The 21,344-nt window shown below is 50.5% G+C and overlaps 4 protein-coding genes; 2 read left to right on the top strand and 2 right to left on the bottom strand.

The window, feature by feature from the left end:
* Positions 1-729: 729 nt before the first annotated feature.
* FFUJ_00949 (uncharacterized protein) lies at positions 730-4,140 on the top strand (the record flags this gene model as incomplete). XM_023569374.1 has 4 exons in its annotated part: positions 730-2,202; positions 2,256-3,373; positions 3,602-3,924; positions 3,983-4,140. The coding sequence occupies 4 exons, from the start codon at positions 730-732 to the stop codon at positions 4,138-4,140; spliced, it is 3,072 nt and encodes a 1,023-aa protein (XP_023424577.1).
* Positions 4,141-4,890: 750 nt separating this feature from the next.
* On the bottom strand, positions 4,891-8,583 carry FFUJ_00950 (related to protein kinase RAD53; the record flags this gene model as incomplete). XM_023569363.1 has 3 exons in its annotated part: positions 4,891-7,443; positions 7,494-8,500; positions 8,559-8,583. 3 exons carry the CDS (start codon positions 8,581-8,583, stop codon positions 4,891-4,893), a joined length of 3,585 nt encoding a protein of 1,194 aa, XP_023424576.1.
* Positions 8,584-10,091: 1,508 nt separating this feature from the next.
* Positions 10,092-14,166, bottom strand: FFUJ_00951 (related to CAF120 CCR4 Associated Factor 120 kDa; the record flags this gene model as incomplete). XM_023569352.1 has 3 exons in its annotated part: positions 10,092-13,697; positions 13,736-13,917; positions 14,049-14,166. The coding sequence occupies 3 exons, from the start codon at positions 14,164-14,166 to the stop codon at positions 10,092-10,094; spliced, it is 3,906 nt and encodes a 1,301-aa protein (XP_023424575.1).
* A 5,899-nt stretch (positions 14,167-20,065) lies between these two features.
* FFUJ_00952 (uncharacterized protein) lies at positions 20,066-21,324 on the top strand (the record flags this gene model as incomplete). XM_023569341.1 has 3 exons in its annotated part: positions 20,066-20,484; positions 20,543-21,213; positions 21,266-21,324. The coding sequence occupies 3 exons, from the start codon at positions 20,066-20,068 to the stop codon at positions 21,322-21,324; spliced, it is 1,149 nt and encodes a 382-aa protein (XP_023424574.1).
* Positions 21,325-21,344: the final 20 nt, after the last annotated feature.

Raw genomic sequence — 21,344 nt, 5'->3', positions numbered from 1 at the left:
CTCAATCAAGGCCATCTTCCTCTTTTCCTTGACAGATATCTGTTATTCCCTGGTGCTTACGCTGCTGGCCTTGACATTTTAGGAACTCCCTCGAAGATAACCGTGCAGGAGCAACACCCCTTTTGCCTTGTAGGCTTTGAGCAGAAATCATGAGTGTTGGCATAGCCTTCTAGATCAAAATCATCAGAAGCGCCGTTTGTGACGGGAGCCAGTAAGTTCCTTCGTCGGTCGAATATTAGGTAGACAGGAGCATCAAGCTAATCTTTTCTTTCACTATCTCCTTTTTAGAAATAAGACTTATGGTTGATATAACCAGAGACTCATTCTAGAACCTGCAAGCTCTGGGCACGGTCTGTCCCATTTTGGTGGTCTCTAAGCTGCCACTTGTAGAAACAAGTGACAGTTCTTGCCAGCTGCCAACGGCCGTCACAACAACCACCTCTGTTCACCTTTTCCAGAGGCGCCCACAATTTCAAAGGGTATCAGAAAACTCGAGCAAACGAAGAAATTTCTGTGTTTATTGTTCGAGGACCTCACGGAAACCATTTTCTTCCTCTTCCTCTTTTCTTCCTCTTCCTCTTTTCTTCCTCTACCATCACTGCCCATTCTCCTTCTCATCTACCACTACACACAAACACTCTCTATACCACCACCAAATCGCCATCTGTATACGAATATCAAGGACACTGCCTTTATCTCTCTCAGGAGGCTTCTCCTAGCTGCAGAGTAATGAATATCTTTAACAAAGCTATTCGCCGCCGCCGCCATCGGCCTGAGTATGATGTCGACCTATTGAGTGCTGCCTTCGGCCTCCCATTTCTGCGTGGTAATGGATCTGGAAACAACAGTGCTCGCCGTGTGGCACTCGACTACGTATCTGAATCTGAATCTGATTCCGAATGTGGTGATGGTAGTGAAGTCGGCTCCGAGGGCGCGTCTTCTTCGTCTTCTGGGGATGATCGAGGAGGGCGTCAACAACGTGGCCATGATACACCCGAAAGAGTCTCTACGTCCCGTACACTTCCTCATTCGTCTCCTCATCCTTCAAAGGGTTCTCTCAAGAGAAAGAAACACCATCGTCGACATATCGCCAAGTCATCACCTCGCTCAAGTCCTCGGAAATCGTCTCGTCGACGGGGATCTCGCTCGAGCTCTCGAAGATCGACCGCCGAGATCATGAACAGTCAGCAACAGCCTGTTTCTCATGTACGACCTTCTGCGACATTCCCCCCTCAATTTGCCTTTCCTTTGTCGAAGCAACATTATAATATTGTACAATCTTCATCATTTCCTATTCCTTCTTTGAGCCAGCCTCTCAGGGTCCCAGTATGTCAACCTTTCCCTCAGCAACCAGTGTATTATCATCACCAGATCAACTACGTTCCGCACCAGCCATCTTCCCTGATACAAGTTCAACCAGCTCAGTATATTGCGCCTGTTCCCCAACCTGTCGCAGCACAAACTCCTACCTCTGATCAGGCACCGACGATCTTCATGCCTCCAGCGGGTTTCAAAAACACCTTGAATTCAGCAGGGGAAGGGGGTGACCGCTACCAAAAGCCTGGCAATCAGGGAGACACCAAGGCTTCCGGCCCGTTGACAAACGAAGTGCAACGCCTACAGAAGCATATTGAAGCCAAGATGGCTGACTTGGCCGAGGAGCCCAACAGCAGAATCTTGCGTCGCGACCTCCGCCGTCTTCAAGACAGACTGAATCTTGCCCTGAACAAGGCTATCACGGCAAGCAAAAAGTCTCACGCAAGACAAGTATCGCTCTCCACTTTCAGTGGCTTCTCTCAACCAGCCCCTGATAATAAGACTGCACAAGAAAAAGACTTTCGGCAGAGCCGGAAGCGAGAGCAATGTGGCCAGCGAGATGTGAGTCCTCAGCGCATCGAACGCCATCACGTTTGCACGGAGTGTGGAAACACGCGTTCAGCGCTCTACCACAAGAAGTTTCCTGTTGGCCCAGGACCATCCACCAAGATCAATCTCTGCGAAAGCTGCCGAGAGGTGGAATACAAACGAGGTGTCGTTCGTCAATACCACTTCTGTTCCAATTGTGGAAGTGCGAGGTCCAAGGCATTTCATGCTCAGCACCCAGTCTTTCCGGGAGAGCCAATCTTCACAAACTATTGTGATGCCTGTGTCCTGGAGTTCCACTACAATGGAAGTCTGCCAGACGAGTCTGTAATCGGACTGGTAAGCCGACCAAATATCGTGAACATTATATGACAGCTAACATGCAGTAACAGGCCCCCAGACTGAAGGACCACATAGCCAGGCGAGCTGCCATTCAAAAGGAAGATGACATGGATTCTCTGACTGTAAATCGCCATCGGAATCGTAAGAAAGGAGAATCGAGTGCCTCCCTTGACCAGGACGAGGCCACCGAGTACGAGAAACAGGCTCCTACAGTCGAAAAGGTCCGTGGAAGGCGTCCTGAACCACGAGAGCCGAGAGGCACTGTCATTTCCCCAGAGTCTTCTTACTGTCCCTCGAGAAATACGGGGTCTTCCGGCCGCCGAGCAGAGCGGAAGTCATCGGGAGATACCAACACTGAGCCTACTCCTCCCTCCCATCAGAAAGAAAGCGAAAAGCATCCTCGGAATTACCAGGCACCATATGTTGAAGACTCGTTTTCGACGGCTCACTCCAAAGGAGGTATTCACATTAATAGCCATGAAGGCGAAATGGCAGGCCAGAAGTCTGCGAACAAGGTTTACGAGCCATGGAAAACCATTCCGCATGACTTTGTTCTCAAGTCCGCAATGGCCAGTGATCGGTCATCTTCAGATGGCTCCGGAAGATATCAAGATGCCACAGAAAAAGAACCGCGTCGACCGCGCGAGAAGTCTCTTGACTCTGAACGATCTGACCCGAGCTCCTCCAAGTCTTCCGGTAGCAAGACTGTGAGATTCAAGAAATCTGTTGATGTTCGTACTCCCTTGGCTTATGAGGGGGATACTGAGTTCTCGGAGCCTGAGTCTCCCACCAGAATGAAACTCCCAGGATCTCCTCTCATCTCACGTCAGAAACCATCATATTACAACAGTTACTCACCTGAAAGAAAGGCCACAGACAAGTACCTCCATCCTCACTATGGCCAATCGTCGAGGAATAGTTCGGTACCCAAGCGCGAGGACTTGCGTACGCCAGACGACTTTCGGCCCGGAGCACCCTCGAAGGGCTACTCCCAGGGCGCTTTCAGCAAAGACTTTGATAACGGCGGAGACTGGGATTCCTTTAAAAGCCCTGCATACTCCTACGTAGAGCAGTATACAGATGATAGCCCCTTGCATGAACGCCATGAGACAGACGAAGCATTCCAGGCGTCAATCCCCAAGTTTCACGACTACAGCTACCATGATCAGTATATGGAGTCCACCGCATCTCTCCCATCCCGTACGTCTTCAGGGAGCGTGTTTTCATCCTTCTTCAAGAAGAAAAGGAACAAGTCATCTTCCGTTCCCCCGGGCGATCGAGCAGCCTCATACCCCCGAAGTCACAACTTTAACGAGACTGCCAGAGACAATTAGGAACGATTTGGCCCTCGCAGTTTCACTGACAGCCACACAACTCCTTGTCCCCAGCAATCTAGGTGCTCGTCAAACATCTTTACTGCCTCATTTACGGATCCTGGCTCGTGCAGTTTCATCGACAGGGATTCAACTCTTGACAAGACTGAGTGTCAAGCCAGCGGCAACCCTTATTATACACCTCGCCAGCACAGCTTTCCAGATTTTGCATACTGCCCTTCTTCTGTTAGATCTGATGATTCGCCAAAGAAAGAGCACGCTGGTAAGCAATGCTCACCTGCCCAGTCAGACTCGTCTGTATGGAAGAATGCATTCGATCCTATCCCAACAGTTGAGGAGGCGAACACTGCTGATGACTCCCATGAGAGTGCATCTGACCATATTGGTGAGTCTTGACCAAACTAATGCTGTCAATCTTACCAACTGACGCTCTAACCTCGCAGAGTACAAACTTATCGTAGAGGCTGCTTCTTCAGTCGCTGAGGAAGACGACGAAGTATCTTATGATCAAGATTTCAATAAGTTTCATGAAATTATGCGGAACAGTTCTTTTCATGATACATTGCCTTTTCAGCCTTTTATAGACGGCATCGCCGTCTAAAACTTGATAACCACCAGCATGCTTCCATGAGGCATCACCACACTTTCACTTGAGCCTAGTGATCAAGCTCCCGAACGAGAAGATTTGTGGAAATGAACCTTTTGGGAACAAACTGTATGAACGTTGGATGCATGTGCATCGACCACTAGATGATTAGGTCCGGATGATGAAAAGTTGAAATGAGGTCGGTTACGAGAAATGATTATGATTTGTACGAAGGAGGATTATGATTGTACGACAAGCGCTCTCTTGGTAAACCTTGCTATTGTATTATTAGAGGTAGAATGACATAATGCCTGATGTATTACGAACTGGTCCTCAACATGTCCTTCAATGATGAGATACGAACAAACTTGTTCGACTTGTGCGATTCATTTTCCGTCACAGCTGAGATATGTCAGTTGTATGAAAGGAGAGATGTGCAAAGTCTTCAATTACAAGATATATCATTTTCTATGTTGTATGTTCTGCATTTTCCCACATATACTCCTCCAAGATGCCATGATAGCAGGATCTATCTCCATCCAGATAAGCCCCTTTCGCCGAGAAGAATCATGAATCAAGCTGTCAACCCCCATAGTTTCCTATAGTATCAGCCAATTCTCGAGCTTGGCCCATATGCCCGCCAAAGATGCCAAGGAAAAAGAAAAGAAATCATAACTCCGTATCCGTGGCAACAGTTTAAGGACTGGAGACTCAAGTAAATATGTATAAGCCTCCTCTAGCAAATCGTATATATGATGCGCTTTGTCACTGAATCGAGAGGTTGTTGTCAGAGCTCAAGCGAAACATCATGGGCTCACGATAGTTACTCGTTCCTAGTGCGCTTGCCGGTGAAGCCATTCGGGATAGAGGGGTTTGTCTAGAGTCAAGATAAGCGATGGCCTCCTTTCGCTTCTTCTCGAAAGCACGACTTCGTTCTTGTTCTCTTTCGATATTTTCTGTACGCTCCCGTAGATCAGCGTTGATTGCATCCTTAATCTTCTTCTTCTCAGTGGCCTCCTTGATCCTCTTCTCTGTCTTCTGACACGCAATGTCAAGCTTCTGGGAGAGTGATGGAGATGCGAGTTGTAGGCCTTGGTTCCCCTCACGCGCCTGTGAAGAAGCTCCCCAGAAACACTGGAATACGAGCTTCGTCTGCGTACTCTTTCTATCGCCCCATATCATCACTGTGTCGCCGTTCCAAATTCGAGCCCAATGGTGTGAGGGGCCGCTGTGGTTCTTGGCATCAGAAGAAGCAAGTTGGTAACCATTGATGCTGATACCAACAGATGCTTTGGTCGAGATGTAAAACCCATACTCGTTTGGATCTCCGGCATCTCGAAGCCAAGGAGGAGGGACTTTATCAGGATCCTTTGAAGGGTCAAAGGTCCCATCTTCTTTCCAAAGTAGTAGCTTAAACGCATACTTCGGCACTCGAGATTCTTGTATATCTCTGAAGACCACAGTATTTGCCGGGCCACGGCCGAATGAGACTAAAGTATCTTTGATAGGAATACTAATCCCAGGGACACAGGACTCATGATGAGACTCGAGCACGCCAATGGCACGTCTATTGGGCTCATCTTCCTGAACCGGGACGATTATCTGTGTGTGCGTAGGCAAAGTGTCAGGAATCTGAGAGTTCTCAAGCGGGGCGGCAGTCGGAGGAAAATCCAGGGGCTCATCGGCCGCTGTGTCCTGAGGTGTCCGCGAGCTTCGTCGGGCTTGGTTGATTTGTGACCCGGCTTTGGAAACGGGAGAGAAATACTTCATCGCAAGATCCCACAACGGCGATTTTCCGGGCTCGAATTTTTCATTCCTTGCTGCCGCACCCCGCTCGAAAGCTTTATGTTGCAAATGTGTGAGCTCGGGATAGTCGAAGTGCCACGTTGTCTTGTCTTGCTCCCAGAAACACGTCTTGTTGTAAGGCGTGTCGATTTGACGTCCTGAAGCTTGCTTCTCGGCAGATGGTACTTGCACCAGCAGTTTGTACTCTTCAAGTACGTCGTTTGCTAGATCTTCAATATTACCTTCCGACTTAAGTCTTTTCATTGTAGGCTTTCCTTGGGGTGTGTTGTCGAACTCATCGCTTGTATCATATGACGAGGGTTTTCGTTTACTAGTATTGAAGTCTACCGATTGCAGAGAATAACGCGATTGTCCAGGGTTTTGCAGGTTTGGCTCATTCCCGCCTAGGCTCTGCGATGCCACGTCCTCAACCAGACTCTGAAGTTGGTCCTCAGACTGAACCTGTGCCATTGAAATGTTATTCTGGCGATATGTTCGACGATTCCTGTTCCTGGGCGTGACCAGATCGTCCGATTGATATGCTTCGTCTTCATCCTTGCGGAGGATTTCAGTCTCGTCTGCGCTAGGGTTGCTGCTGTTCTCGAGATTAAGATAGTCTTCCGGGATAACTCCTGAACTACCAATCGCTGAGACACCAACTTCTCCGAATAGTCTTGGCTGGTTCGCTTCTAGTGGTACTGTTGGAGTTTCTTTTTCTGACTCTTCGCCCATAGAGTCACTGACCCTATCTTCTTCGTACTGTTTAGGTTGTAACTGAGAAAAGTTGTCGAACATGTCATCATCCGAGATCTCGTCAAAGGATTGTGAAGCGTTGATGATAGAGTCTTCGCCGGAAGACCATGGGTGGCTTTCGAGTTCTGCTACGGTTGCTCGGTTTTCTGGCCGGCGCTGGAGCATTCTGCAGAGGAAGTCAATAGCTTGCTCCGATACATCATTCCTCTGCAGTGGTGCGATATTCAGCCGGGTGGTCATAATTTTGTGTAACAGCTCAGAGTAGCTGATGCCACTCTTGACAGGATAAGGAGGCGACGCAGTCAGAGCATAAAACAAGACCCCGCCTAAAGACCAGATGTCAACCGCGTGGTTGTATCTCTGGCCCGGCGGACGTCTCATCTTCTTTCCTCGACTACGTACACCGTCATCATCGTACTCAGCATATTCTGTATACACCTCAGGGGCACAATAAAGCAAGGTGCCACAAAACGTTCGCAGGAAGGTCTGTTCGCTGTCGACCATTTTCGACAAGCCAAAGTCGGTGAGCTTGAGATCAATTGGATTGAGTGAGTTTATGAGGATGTTGTCTGGTTTGACGTCGCGATGGGTGATGCTGTTGGCGTGTAGATACCCCAAAGCACCCAAGAGCTGCCCTGACATGGTTCGAACGACATCCTCCCTCAGAGCCTTTTGGTCTGAGATGAGTTTCCCCAAATCACCGCCGGGCACAAATTCCATAATAATGATTAGCAATCGGTCATCCCATTCAAAGTGCTCCATGTAGCGAACAATATGGGGCTGTTGAGACATGTTAGAGACGGAAGTGGGTAGCAAGGCGCAAAACTCACATGCTTAACTCGCTGCATGATCTTCATCTCATTCTCTACCTTCTGATCAAGGACGCCGTTCTTGATAAAGCGACGCTTTTCAATCTCTTTGGCAGCATATGGTAATCCGTCATACTTTGAGGTGACCCTGTGGACAACTGCGAAGGCACCCTTTCCGATCGAGCCGGTTCTATTATATTTTCCGGAGCCCGTCCATTCCCGTGGTGCGTCTCTTCTTTTAGACAACGTCTGAGGAGTACGCTGCGTTATCTCATTGGTCTCTTCTCTCTTGAGATTAGTCTGGGCAGGTTGTTTGAAGAGATCAACGTGGCCGCCCGGTCCAGGCGTGATGGTCTCATTCTGGCGTGGTAGCCCATGACGTGTGAAGAAATCGTCGACTTTATCGGTATATGCTTGGTCATACTCATTATCACGCCTTGGTATACGGACTCGGAAAGTCAAGTCCCGGGCCTCCTTATGGAGATAGATCTTGATGATGGAGCCAGAACTCAAAACCCACTTGCTAATGGGAGGGTCACTTCTTCCCTTGGCTTGAGGGTGGGAGGTTAAAAGGTGATCATCCACAATGGTACCGTTGGTCGATTGGTCTTCAACCATGACAGTGCCATATTCGTTGACGTAAATCCGGAAATGAATGTTACTGATTCTTTTCAAGGGGTCATTGACAAACACAACGTCGCATCGCACAGGATTTCGACCAAACACAAAGCCGGCTTTCGGGTTCTTGAGGTGCGACGACAGACGTAGGATGATGGCATGGGTGCCGGTGCCGGTTGGGTTGGCGAGAAAACGGGCTGCTTGGTCTTCCAAGGCATAGTCGGGTTCGACGCCATCCGCTTCGTCCTTTCCAATGATGTGTGGGGAGTTTTCGCCGACAAGACGTTCGAGCTCGACACGGGCAGAATCGGAGTGTGGGTAGAGGACGCATATTATGTCGGAGATATCTTCATCTGAGAAGCCTGAATTCTGCTTCCCAACACGGCGCGGATCCAGAACATTCTGCGTCGCTTCCAGAGGGAGGTCAGCTCGAAGAAGAGGGAGCATTGGGTAGATGGGCGGGCGTACCTTGCGTGGGCTCGTCGCCGTCCATTGGAGGGACTCGAGCAGCCTACGCTGCGAAGCAGTGCAAGACTGTCGTAGAAAATTTCAATAGGGCCAAGTTGAGGCAAATCGTGAGGTCGTACTAAAAGTCGAGGCGATCACGGGCGCATCTAGCAAGAGGGTTGAAAGTCCTAGGCGCAGGTGTAGTTGGGGTAACAACCAGCCAAAAGTTTGTATGTCTCGGCGCCGTTGAGTCGAGACAGTAGTTGTGCGAGTCTTGTATAAAGAAATTGCGTACCTATGTTGAGAGGTAAGAAAGAAAAGAAAAAAGAGACGAGTGACAGACAAGTGAAGAGTATCTAGAGTCCAAGAGAGGGGGGCAGGATGGAAAAAGAAACGACAAGGGACTTTGAGGTTCAAGTATTGGATGGGACGGCAGGGACGAGGGATGAGGGACGTCACGACCGACAGTTTCCATCCTCGAGGGTCAGGTCGCTACGGACGCTGGTTGGCTGATATCAATCAGAATCTGGATTAACGACGCTGGCTGGCCTATCAGATTGGAATTCGGCCAGGTATTAGGCACCCTCTAGTGACCGCTTCTAGGCTGATAAATCCCCAAGAGAGCAAAGTCGCAGCGGGGAGAAGCCGTTTGAGTGCCGTTCATGATCGCCAACGGGGCGGCGACCCCTTACCTCCACTGACTGACAGAGTGGAAACGGTCAGTACCTACTAACTTACTGTACGTCTCGGATGCCTCAGCAACCAGGGAGGGTTAAAAAAAGTCGAGCTCATCTGATTCAACAAAACAAGGTCACATCACGTTTCTTTTCTTGTAACACGGGCGCGTGAAAATGGTACTTGGGGCGCGTTCTAGTCATGCGCTTTGTCACTTCACTAACAATCACAGTCTACAAGTACAAGAATCTACGTCAGCTCATCAGGCGCCTACCAACAATGCTTTGCCCTCGAGACTCGCCTCCAGAATCGAGCGGGTCAAGCAAAGTCACTGGACAGCAACGCCTGCCAAAGGTCTCAGCTTAGTTCACGCAGCGCCATGAACCAATAGATGGCTTTCTTCTCCATTCTTGCTATTTACGTCATGATACTATACAGAATTACAATTGAGTTTTTTCCTTCTTTACATTTCCTTTCTTCCAAGGAGAAAGAATTATATTATCCCTGTCTATGGGTACCTTGTCTGAAGTGCCATCCAGCATAGAACCTTGTTTGCACCTTGTGTACGCGAAATGTCAATTCAAGACACTATAATTCTTCGGAGAAAAAGAAATGTATGTTAAGCAGATTCAAAATGCATCTATAACCCAAGTATGCTGCCCTTTCCAAAGATAATGCAGTCCTTTCTTTGTATGCCCAAGACTGTAACTATGCAATTGGTTTTCAACCCGCTGCCCCCAAATAAGCACGTCTTGCCAATTCCTGAACGCCATGTGATATATGCGACCCCTTCATGTTTGCTCCAAATCGCATCAATCATCCAAATATCCATAATCTCAGTCCCGTAGTGGTATAACTAGACCCCTGCCCTATTCGTTATCAAAACGCTTGTCCTTGATACTGGGGATGAACGTTTCGAGTGGTCGGCTGAGCTCCAGGCGATGGACCGTATTGACCCTGAGGTGGTACGAAGCGAGGGTCGACCTGCTGCGCAGCTCGGAGTGGTCGCGAGAAACTGTTCGCCTGTCCATGTCCTCCCATCTGCTGAGGTGCCGGTCCGTACGGCGATCCACCGGGAGTGTACTGACCAGCTGGCTGACCCATTGGGCTGTATGGGGGAATGTTACCAGCACCCATCATTGGCTGTTGATATCCTTGCTGGTAGTTTTGTTGTTGATGAGCCTGCTGCTGGTACGCAATCTGTTGCTGTTGGGCCATTTGCTGTTGCATCATTTGTTGCTGAGCCATTTGTTGCTGCGCCATTTGTTGCTGGTACGCCATGGCAGCCTGTTGCTGCTGACGCTGGCTGATCGCATGCTGGACTGCCTGGCTGTTCACTCCTTGCTTCATCTGTTGCTTTTCTCGTTCCCGGGCCTCGATAGCACCAACTAACCCTGATCCGGAGGAGGCTTGCCTCTGATGCCCAGGCATAAAACTACCCTGAGAACCCTGTCTCTGGTGTCCTGGCATGCTGATCAAAGGTTGGCCTGTGAGGCGGGCAACATGCTCCTGCTCCCGAGCACTGAGGTGGCTAGATGTCTCCCCAGAGCTTGCAAAGTTCAAGGTCGAACTAGCACCCCGCGATCCTGGTCGTGCAAGCATATCTGCAGAGCTGCTACGAGAGTGACGACCGTTCTGGATAGCTTGTAGCATGTCAGAGGAACTAGTTCGTTTCATGCCTGAGCTGGGTGAACCGCCCAGAGTGTTGCTGGATGCACTCCGAGCATGAGCCGCCCTTTGCTGCACGAATTCTTCGGGGCTTAACCCGTGTGCATTGCTCGGAGGAGTTGATGCACCGGGCTGCCATGCCATAGTGCGCTTTGGGTCTGGGGATTCCTTACGTCCAAGAGATCCCTGAGAACCCGAAGATTTATGAGGTGGGGGCGTTGGTCCTTGACCTCCGGGTGTATGTGGTCTCTGTGATGAGCCGCCAGGAGTCAGAGCGCCGGGGTTTTTACTGCGGTCTTTAGTGGCTGCGTAGTTAATGGTCGGGCCGAAATTGATATCTGGTATATCAAAGCCAGGGTCTCGAGGGTCAGGCTCCTCAGCGCCACCGACAGTCTTCAGGACACCAGCTCGGGGCTTTGGTTCGCTGTATTGGTATGTATCTACAAAGTTCTTGAGGCTGCTAGTGGGAGAATTATCCTCATAATGACTGCTTTGGTTGCTCTGGTGGCTTTCTTGCCTGCCTGGGGGTCCTGGTCGCCTCTCCGAGTTCGGGGTGCCTTGTCGAGGTGTATGACGACCTTGGTCGAACGCATAATGGTCAATTATCTCATTCGTGGTGATCCCACTGCTACCCGACATGGTGTTTCCCTTAGAATTTTCAAAGGGGGCAGGTGGGGGAGGTCCGCCTGGCACAGGCTTTCGGTGACCCATGGGTCCCGGTGGTCCATTTGGCGGCCCATGAGGAGGTCCGTTAGGGCGATAACCCGGAGGTCCAGGAGGTCCGGGTCGCCCAGGTCCGGGACGATAATTACCATGGGGACCAGGTGGCGGAGGCATATGACCAGGAGGAGGACCATTGCCACGACCTCGAGGGTCTGAAGGCCTACGCCCATCAAAACCAGGGCCCCGAGGATCAGATGGTCTTCGTCCGTCAGGACCGGGTCGTCGAGGATCAGACGGTCGGCGGCCATCAGGACCCATGTCAGGCCGACGGTTGGCATTTTGAGGATGGGGAGGTCGCTGTTGAGGTGGCATGCCGGGAGGCATCGGAGATCGCCGTCCTTCTGAAGTCCCGGGACGTGAGTTAGGCCCGCGGCCATAGGCATTGGGAGGCCCAAGCGGGGGTTGGGCCAGTGGCGATCGTGATCGTTGTTGGGATAAGTTTGCCAGAGGAGGAAGACTGTTGGAAGAGGGATCCTGATTCAGTGGGCTTAAAGCTTCACGCGAACGGTTGTCGTTAGCAGATATCCCTACGGAGTTGGCGTGTGGTGGCAGTACCGATGGTCCAGATCTTGCAGTGTCCACCTCATCTCCTCGTGGAGAAGGATTCGAATCATTCGGGCCACCCAACCCTCCAGCTGTGGCAAGCTGGGCCAGGGTTGTGACGGAAAGCCTACTATTAGCCCGCCTAAGCTCAGGGGAATGATAGGCTCTGCTGACGGGGCGAGCCTGGGACCCGTGGCTAAAGGCTGGGGGTCGTGAGACTGGTTCAGGAGTGTGCATCTGACGCATGCCATCCAAGTCTTTCAGGGGAGGAGAGCCAGAGGGAGCTCGTTCATTCTGGTAAGCAGGACTCTCGTCACGGGAAGCTTGGTTATGGCGTGAAGCGCCAACGGGAGTTTGTCCACGTTGTGGCGAGCCTGAGTAAGGGCTATTACCATTGGTACCAGGACGGAAAGGAGGGCCCCCCAATTGGTTGGGGTCGGATGAGTTACGGCCATGTCCTCCGAAGGCAACCCTCGCAGGATCTGCGGGAGCTGAGTCTGTTCGAGTGCGCTCAGTAAGAGAGAATGATCGCGAGGATCTGGTTGGGACTTGTTCATCCGAAAACCCGGCCTTGGGTTTTGGAGGTCCATCACCAAAGCTTAGTCGAACACTCTTTCGACTGTTGCTTCGAGAACGTGTCGTGGGTGCATCATCGACAGCATTCATGCGAGTACCGGTGCATTCCTTGAGCTTCTTTCTCCAATCTCTCTCGCCCCATCCAGAGCTACCATCCTCCAGAATCAGGTTGGAAACATCCAAATTCTCAAGATAACCATAGCGGCGGCTCTTAGGCATAGCAAACATGAGAGATCTAGAGTCAAGTGTGCTGGCAACAAGTCTACCAGGTCGGCCGTAAAGACCAAAGGTGTCCCAAGTAGGAAAGAGGAAACGCAGCAGCATCTCGAATCCGCTGACAGCAGGGTGTGTCTCGGGCATGATGAAGACGAACCCTTCGGTAGACGAGGGAGGATCAGTGTGAATAGCAATGTTACCCTCAACCTTGAGTAAGGTCGACGCGTCAATCAATGACTTGGACTGGGGATAGATGGCATAGGCAGAGTAGGCGTCGGTGATGGTAGCGATTGGCTGCATCTTCTTTTGCTTCTTGCCATCCTTTCGCTGGTCGTAGAACTTAATATCTCCCTTGAGTGTGGGCACAGGCGATCGATCGTAAGGAGACCTCTTCTTGAGCTCCTTCTGGAGCTTGGCATACTGCTTTTCGTCAGGAGGGGTGATAACACACCAGCATCGTCTCCAAGGTACACCAGCGCCGAATCGGACTCTAACCCATTCTTCGGTGGGGAATCGTGCCCTCTCCATGATGACACCAATATTGTTGAGCGATTTGCCCTTGCCGGCAATCAGAGCGCCAGTGTAGGCTTCCTGCAGAGAGGAGTGCTCGAAAATAGCTAGTCGAATGCCGGCAGTCCATTGCAGCAGCGAGTGTCGCGAGTTGAAGTGGAGGAGATACCTGTTTCTTCCAGCCGTTGAGATGCTCAGGATGTTCTGTAGCGGTTGCTCGTCTGAAGATCTTGTAGGCAGTGACTCGATCTGTGACGAAATTGTGTTAATCAAGTGTTAACACATACTTGGCACGCAAGCGAGTTATTTACCATTTTGATCGAGGCATCTGTCAAGTTGATAAACTTAGGCAAGACTTCGCCATCTTCGCCAGCTGCGTCTAGTTCCGCGGCATCCCATAGTGACAAGACGGTTCCTACAAGCTGGGCAAAACACTCTGTCCAGGTCCGATCAGGGTTGGGTTTGCCCTCTGTAAACGACTTTGTTAGCTGAACATCCTTGCAGCACATGTGTAAATAGTTGAGTGTGGAGTAAACTTGGCGCCACAGGGGTGCAAGTGTGGAGGGGAACAAGCGGCAATGGAAGCTAGATCGAGCGTACGTGTATTCTGGTCATCGAGTTTGAGGAAATAGCCCTCTTGGTACAGCTTGTTGGAATGGCTGTTGAGGAATGAAAAGATAGGCTGCAGTTCGGGGATTGTATCCTCCGTGATATCCATGATGGGTGGTTGATGAGCCAGGACCATGGACGGGGGTCGTGACGATGCAGCAGATGAGCTGCGTCTTCGGCGAGCAGAGGGTTCGATCGGGGAGCCGCCGTTTATGGGAGTGCCATAATCTGGCCGCGAAGGCGGTGTGTTTGGCCGAGAAATGTCGGTACTGACTCGGTGGTCGGGAAAGGGTTCTGTTCCAGAGTTCGTCTTGCGATGCCCCGGTCTGTGAGGTGAATTTGATGGAGGAGAAGTTGAGGGCGGTGGTGTCTTTGTGCCCGCAGAGAACTGGGACATAAAAGAGAGGACTAAAGTATTGGCACCAATGAGTTAGTACAGCAAGGACGGGATGAGGTGAGATGTTATGAGCAGAATGGTATGCAGCCCCCTGGAGGAAGAGAGCCCGCCGCTCAGTCCCTCGAACCAAAAGAAACGGACCCCTAGAGGAACTAGCCAAGGGCATTTTGGGCCACCACACGTCAACGCATAGTGAATGTCAAAGCCCCCGCCGTTCCGAGAGGTACCCATAAGCAGCCCCCCCTGGCTGTGGTTACAGGCGTAGAGCTGCCACCGTGCAGTGGGCATCCACCATGACATGGGCAAGCCCGCCTAGACTTAGACTGGGCCAACGCCAGGGCAAGGACCAGCGAACCACTAGCGCCGTCTTCTGTCTTGTCGGGTCGTAAAGCGACGCAACGCAACGCAACGTACGCGGCGGACGATCAAAGACAAGTCCAGAGCTGGAATGGGATCCACGAATGCACAATATTTGATGATACGCACCTCGATTTCGACCCATTTTGTCCACAATGCTCGGCCTGCAGAGGAGGAAATTTCTGAGACAAAAATATCAAGACCAAAAATCAGGCCAATTTGTGCCTAGAAACCACAAACAGCAAAAGGGAGAGAGCTATTAGGTCAGTAGTTGATCAGATCAACTGCGCAAGGGATGTCTCGAGAGGTGTGAGGTGCGTCAGCCACAATACTGACGACAGTCCGGTACCGTAATTTCCAGACAAGCTTGATTATCGCTGGGCATCCAAGATCAGGGCGAATCCAAGGTCCAGGAGTGAGGAGGAAAGAAGAAGAAAACAGGCCCTTGCGTGCGGGACGATTCAGATGTAGGTGAAGTGGGCGCTTCTTGTATGTGCGACTTTATTAGACTCTAGACTCCCTTTAGAACTCGGCGCCGGACTGTATCCATTCAAAGGTGGTGCTGCGGCGGGTGCGAAGGCAGATTGCGGATGCAGATGCGGATGCTTCGGGCGACTGACATGTCAGTCAGTACTTATTAACCGGCCAAGGATGACCAGCCCTGGTACAGCTGGTCAAGGTCAAAACTGTGGTGAACTACCGTAAAAGGAATTTGCAGCAACTGAGCGAGCGACAAGTGACAGTGACGAGATCCTAGTTAGACGATGCAAGTCTTGGCTCTGAATATGGGGGTGGTCGGTAATTTCTTATAAGCCGTGGCCGTGATTTCGTGATTTCAGTGTAGGTACGTCAATACGCGGAAGCCGGCGTCGGCGGGCTTGAGAAAGATCGTCACTCGGCGGACGGCGGCGATGGCAATTGGATGTTAATGTCAAGGTCAACGGCACTTTGTTAGTAGTCGGTGCAGCGCTGTAACTGCTCGCCTTGTCTTGCGTGCGTTGAGCTTCAAATAAATGGAGATGCGTCGTTCAGAACGGCCACCTTTCCCAGGGTTTCGACTTGCGGGCTTTCGTTGTTTAATAGATCTGTCAGAGGCTGGTAGGGACCCAGAAATCGCAACGTCAAGAGCAGGTTTTCTTGGAAAAAAGAGGACCTCCAACAAGCTTCAAGCCTGGTCCAATGCTGCGATCTCCAGACAGCGCGGGGGTCCCTTTACTGATAAGTCCCACGAGTTGAGCAACTTTCAGCTAGATTTGTCTCCGGAGCTGGTAACAGGAGGGTCCGGGCTTAGTCGATTCTGTTTGCTTGCTTGCCTGCATACAAAAATGTGCTTTGCTCTGCTTTCCTTGCAGCCGCGTACTCCCGTACCCGTACAGGATGGTCCGGTCCAGTCCTTTGATGAACGATTCGCGATGAACGAATTGAGTGGTGATGGACCTGGTCGATGGCATACGTCACTAGCAGCCGGCGATGGTCTGGGCGAAAAGTCTAAGTCTAGAACCGACACCCTCAATTCACTAAGAGGACCCTCTTAGCACCTCTAATGTACTGCACACCGAGTAATGAGAGCAAAGTCGGTGAGCCAAGAGAATTAAAACGGAAATAGAAGTACAAAAAGTGAATCAGGGAATCGAACAGAGGTTGGAGGCTGTGAGAAGCAAGGAAGACTACAGCATGCATACAATAATGGCAGGGTATCGTATTTCTATATACTTGACATGAAGCCTGGTTTCAAGTTGACGACGCAACGTGAAGACGAAAATAGAGCTCAAAGAATGACAGAGAATCAATCAGAGCCTTCGCAAGGCAGGCCTTTGTTTCGCAACATGCCTTTCACTAACAAGAGAAATGCTGAATGGACAGTTGGACGTCTAGAGAGCCATGATGGAGAAACATGCCATCCAATCATTCTGACGCCGGATCAGTTGTCTATGACCCAGCCAAGATCCGGAGACATGCGTGGTGCAACGTGAGGAGAGGCCGCGCGCATCTGGGCTTCGATCCGCTTGGCGCCGGCTCTCACCAGTATCATACATTTGTCTGAGACGGCTTTGATTTGGTATCCGAGCAGACAATCTGGCATCCGGTGCACATTGCGCAAACAGCAAGACTTGGAACTCGTGGCGGTGCAGCAGAACTCAAGGAGCCAAGGCAAGATTGCAACAAATCTTGTCCAAACGCTTCACGACTTACAAAAGAGGTAACTTGGTAGTAGGTAGGTAGGTAGCTTTGCAGCTTGGGTACCTGCAGTATTTACCGCCGATCCACTGCCCAAAACTAACTAAACGTACAGGCCAATGCGAGCCTATAAAAGGATATTCGGTAGACAGTGGCTGGGATTCTCCCGCTTCTTCGGAGCCCGTAGAGCGGCGTTGACGACGGGCGGGATACGGACGGAGTGGATAGAGAGAGGCATATCCCGGCAAAACAGATTCGTCACTAACTAACGCCATCTTCCAATTCAAGGCTTCTTGTTGCCGCTGGCTCCATCAATGATTTCTCGCGGGATCCATTGAATGCGTCTCAGCGCCTGAAGCCCTGCAGCCAGCCACCCTGGTCGCGATTCTCTTGTTTCGCCCATGTTGCGGGTATCGTCCCATCCCGTCAGCTTCCTTCATTGATGGATACCTACCTACCGTCTCGTACCAGCGAAATTACACCATACCAGCGAGCGAGCTAAGTCAGCAAGCCAGGCCTCGTATTGCTTCAATAGTATTTCGCCAAGCCTCAACATGATATCTAGACTTTGTTGGTCTGACTCCACCATTCTGCTTCATGGATACGTAAGCGTCCAGCCGCTGGGATTTGAAGAGAAACTGTTCGGAGTATGTACAGTCAGACAGTCACTATAAGCGGGCTTCGCTCAGTAGTTTTCTGGGGTCAGAAAAGCTTGGCACTTTGAGGCCTCAAATGTTGATGCCCATCTCAGGTACAGATAGAGAGAGTGGGTAGACTATCGGTTTCGGCTTCGTATTGTACAAATTACTTTACTGTAAACGCCAAATGCACACATACAATATCCGTAGCGAGTTCATGCATAGTGCCATTATCTTCTAATACAGATATTCATTACCTCTGAGCTTTTGAGCTTTGCACATACTGTAGTAGACTGTCTTGAGCTTGAGTGAGGCATCCGAGCCCTTAAGTTCAGCCGGACAAGGATCAGGATGGTTCGGGGTTTTCAAAACCTGGAGAAGACTACCTGGACTGTGAAACTCCGAATGGAAAGTACATACTCCGTACTTTGAATAAGACCTTGCAGCTTGGTCTTGGGCTCCAAATCGTGATGGCTATGCTGCCAAGCTCTTGGTGTTTGTGACTATCACCAAGTCCCATTGGTCACAACGTATTATTGTTTGAGAAGATGTACATAACTAAATCCAGGGCAAAATCTGATGAATCTCCTAGCTCAGCCGGCTACACCGGCTTCCCCTTGGCCTTGCACTAACCGTGCTCACTCAGCCGCCAGAAATACGCTCGAAGGTTACAACCAGAATGGGGTTTGTTATTTTGCAGAGGCGGCTAGCCGATGCCGTTGTCTCTATACGGTCAAGAAGGATTGCGTGTCAAGATGCGGATTGAAGTCCTGGCCGTGTCAATCACGATTGTGATTAACATGAGACGTCTCACTTCAGAGTGCCAACTGCACGAGATTGCTGCGATTAGTACAGCCTTTTACGGAGTAGATTCGGATACAAGACCCCCGTACGATCGTCCAGGTCCACCTGTTTGATCGTCAGGCATTTGAGAAGCCGACAGTTCATCTAAAAGAGCCGCAATTCGTCATGCCCGCTACACTATGTCGCTAAATTCATGTTCTGGACGCTATTTTCGCAGTCCGCATAATAGTGTCCGCAGGAGGTTCAAGCTGACCCGTATTGGGAAATGGGCTTTGATTGAGAATCGATTCATCCCCATCCCTTACGTCATGAGTCCAATCTTGCGGTGATAAGTTTGGATCAGATCGTGATGAGGCACTATTTCCAGTCCAGCTAGCTGATCTTTGCATGGAGAAATCAAACCATACCATGACCAGTGTCTCGATAAAATGCGTCATCCTACAGCCCTCGTCTTATCAGAAATGCCTTTCCTCGATGAATATTGACGATATCTCCAGTTGATGGGGGATCCGACTCCCTTCTGGCAGCCTGCAGGTTGCCAACTTTTCTTGGCATTCATGATTGGGTTGAATCTCTGGATTGGGTTGAATCTCTGGATCGGGTTGAACAGGGTGCGGCAACCACGAGATTGGACACGCTTTATTTTGTCAAGTTAGCTTTGTTTCGTTTCATGACTTGTGAAGATGCCTGTCTCTCCATGGCGAACACGTGCTACCCTACACAGCTCTAGCGACTACAGCCTCAAGGGGAGGCAAGAAAACTTGGGGCCTTTATCCTTTAACTTGTAATGAAAAGACTTGGGGAAGTTAGCGTATTGCAGTAGATCTTTAGACCAGTTGATTCTGGCACACTGGTTTCGTCAGAAGTTTTGTTATGTCATCTGGTGAATCTTTTCTCCATGAATGTTCTTAAAGTGCTGTCAGTTTCCCAGTACTCCGTAGCCTAGGTAGATGGGTAACTTTCTCTCCAAAGGATCCACCATTGCTATTCGTGTCTTTCAGACTAACACAATTTACCGAGATCATGATTGACTGAAGTCCCTCACTAATGGGGCCTGTCTATGTATATATGCCTTTTCAGTTGTCAAGTTTACTCAGAGTTTCTCTGGTATAGCCTATATACGGATGTGGCATTGGCTGACTTATCAAACGCCATGCATTGCTACAAATGGGCTTCGGCCACTCTCACGGAAGATCGCCGAAGCACATCCCCTATCTCAAGGCAAGTTTTTACAAAAGAAGCAGGCCAACCGCAGAAACTGAATCGTTCTAAGGGCGTTTATAGGGTGATTCTTTTCGTCCTGCCTCCAATGCTAGCTCAGCCTAGTCCTCTCTCCTACCGTTGGGGTCAACAATGAGCTCGGGTTCCTGCGGGAGAAGAATAGTGTTTGTAAATCATTGGTCGCTTTGACACAAAAACTGCCTGTTCTGGATGACGCCCTTTTTTGGCGGTCTCGGGCTTATCACGTGTCTGGGGAGCTGTCTGTCCTCCCCCAGCTGTCCAAGCCTGATCACGGTGGTCTGCTCTCTCCTGGAGATCACATCTCTCTCTCGGAGAGCACATTAGCAATCTAACTACAGGTTGCGGCCAGGCAGGCAACTCAAAAGGGGCAGCTCCGGGCTTGTGCAGCTGGAATGCCCAGTCAACCATCTTCGATTCTGGCGGCCGTCCCGACATTCTTCTTACCATCGCTCCCGGTGCGACGCCCAATATGCACAGCATGGCGCCCGTGTCGCAAGAGACGATTCGCTTCGACGACGACTCGCCTTTTACATGATGCTCCTATCTTGCCTTTTAGATTCGAAACAGGCATTGGACTCTTTGCGAAACGACCTCCCCGCCCATTCCCTCCGCCTTTCCTCTCTCCTCCGTCTACATCATTTACCGATCCTTTAAGTACCCACCACCAGAGCCGTGACCGTCGTGCTTTTGTCAACGGACAGCTTATCAGAGGGAAAACAAATGGCGATGATGCTGTCTACGCGAGTGATTATTTCATTTGTGCCAACGACGGCGTGGGTGCGTGGGCCACAAGACCGAGAGGGCATGCCGGGTAAGTTGCCGGGCAACTTCCGAATCTCTTTTAACATCGTTACTGACTTGAACTGTAGTCTCTGGTCGAGACTGATTGGGCATTTCTGGTCTTCTGCGATCGAAGAAGAACTTGTTGGATTACCAAAGTCGCAAGAACCGAACCCCATCGCCAGCCTACAAAGTGCATATGAACAGACTCTTGAGGCGACTATGTCGCATGACTGTTTGGGAACAACAACAGCCTGTGGCGCGCAATTACATTACAAGACTTGCACCGAGAATGAAGCACAGGCATCGCCCGTCTTGTATGTGACTAACGTGGGCGACTGCCAGGTCATGGTACTCCGACCCAGTACTGAAAAAGTCATTTACAAGACTGTGGAGCAGTGGCACTGGTTTGATTGCCCACGACAGCTTGGGACTAACAGTCCTGACACACCCACCGATAATGCAGTTATGGACAGGGTCGATTTGGAAGTCGGAGATATTGTGCTCGCGATGAGTGACGGGGTCATCGATAATCTTTGGGAGCACGAGATCGTTGCAAGAATACTCAAAAGCATTAAAGAGTGGGAATCTGGAACACATGCAGAAGCTCACAAGGGTGATCGTACAGGTGGCCGCAACGGTGGAATGAGAATTGCGGCTCAAGATCTGATGGAGGCAGCTCGGGAAATCGCCGTAGATCCTTTCGCCGAGAGTCCATTCATGGAGCATGCGATCGAGGAGGGTTTAGCGAGCGAGGGTGGTAAGCAACAGCGACAGGTTTCTAAAGGAGAAAGCAAAGCTAACAGTAGCAGGTAAACTTGACGATATCAGTGTTGTAGCAGCCCTCTGCGTGAAAAATGAGGGATCATAGCAGTCTCTTTGCTGGACAAC

This window comes from Fusarium fujikuroi, chromosome FFUJ_chr01 (genome assembly GCF_900079805.1).
Source record: "Fusarium fujikuroi IMI 58289 draft genome, chromosome FFUJ_chr01".
NCBI classification, from domain to species: domain Eukaryota; kingdom Fungi; phylum Ascomycota; class Sordariomycetes; order Hypocreales; family Nectriaceae; genus Fusarium; species Fusarium fujikuroi.
Note: the sequence above shows the minus strand (reverse complement) of the source record. Positions and strands in the feature narration are given on the sequence as shown.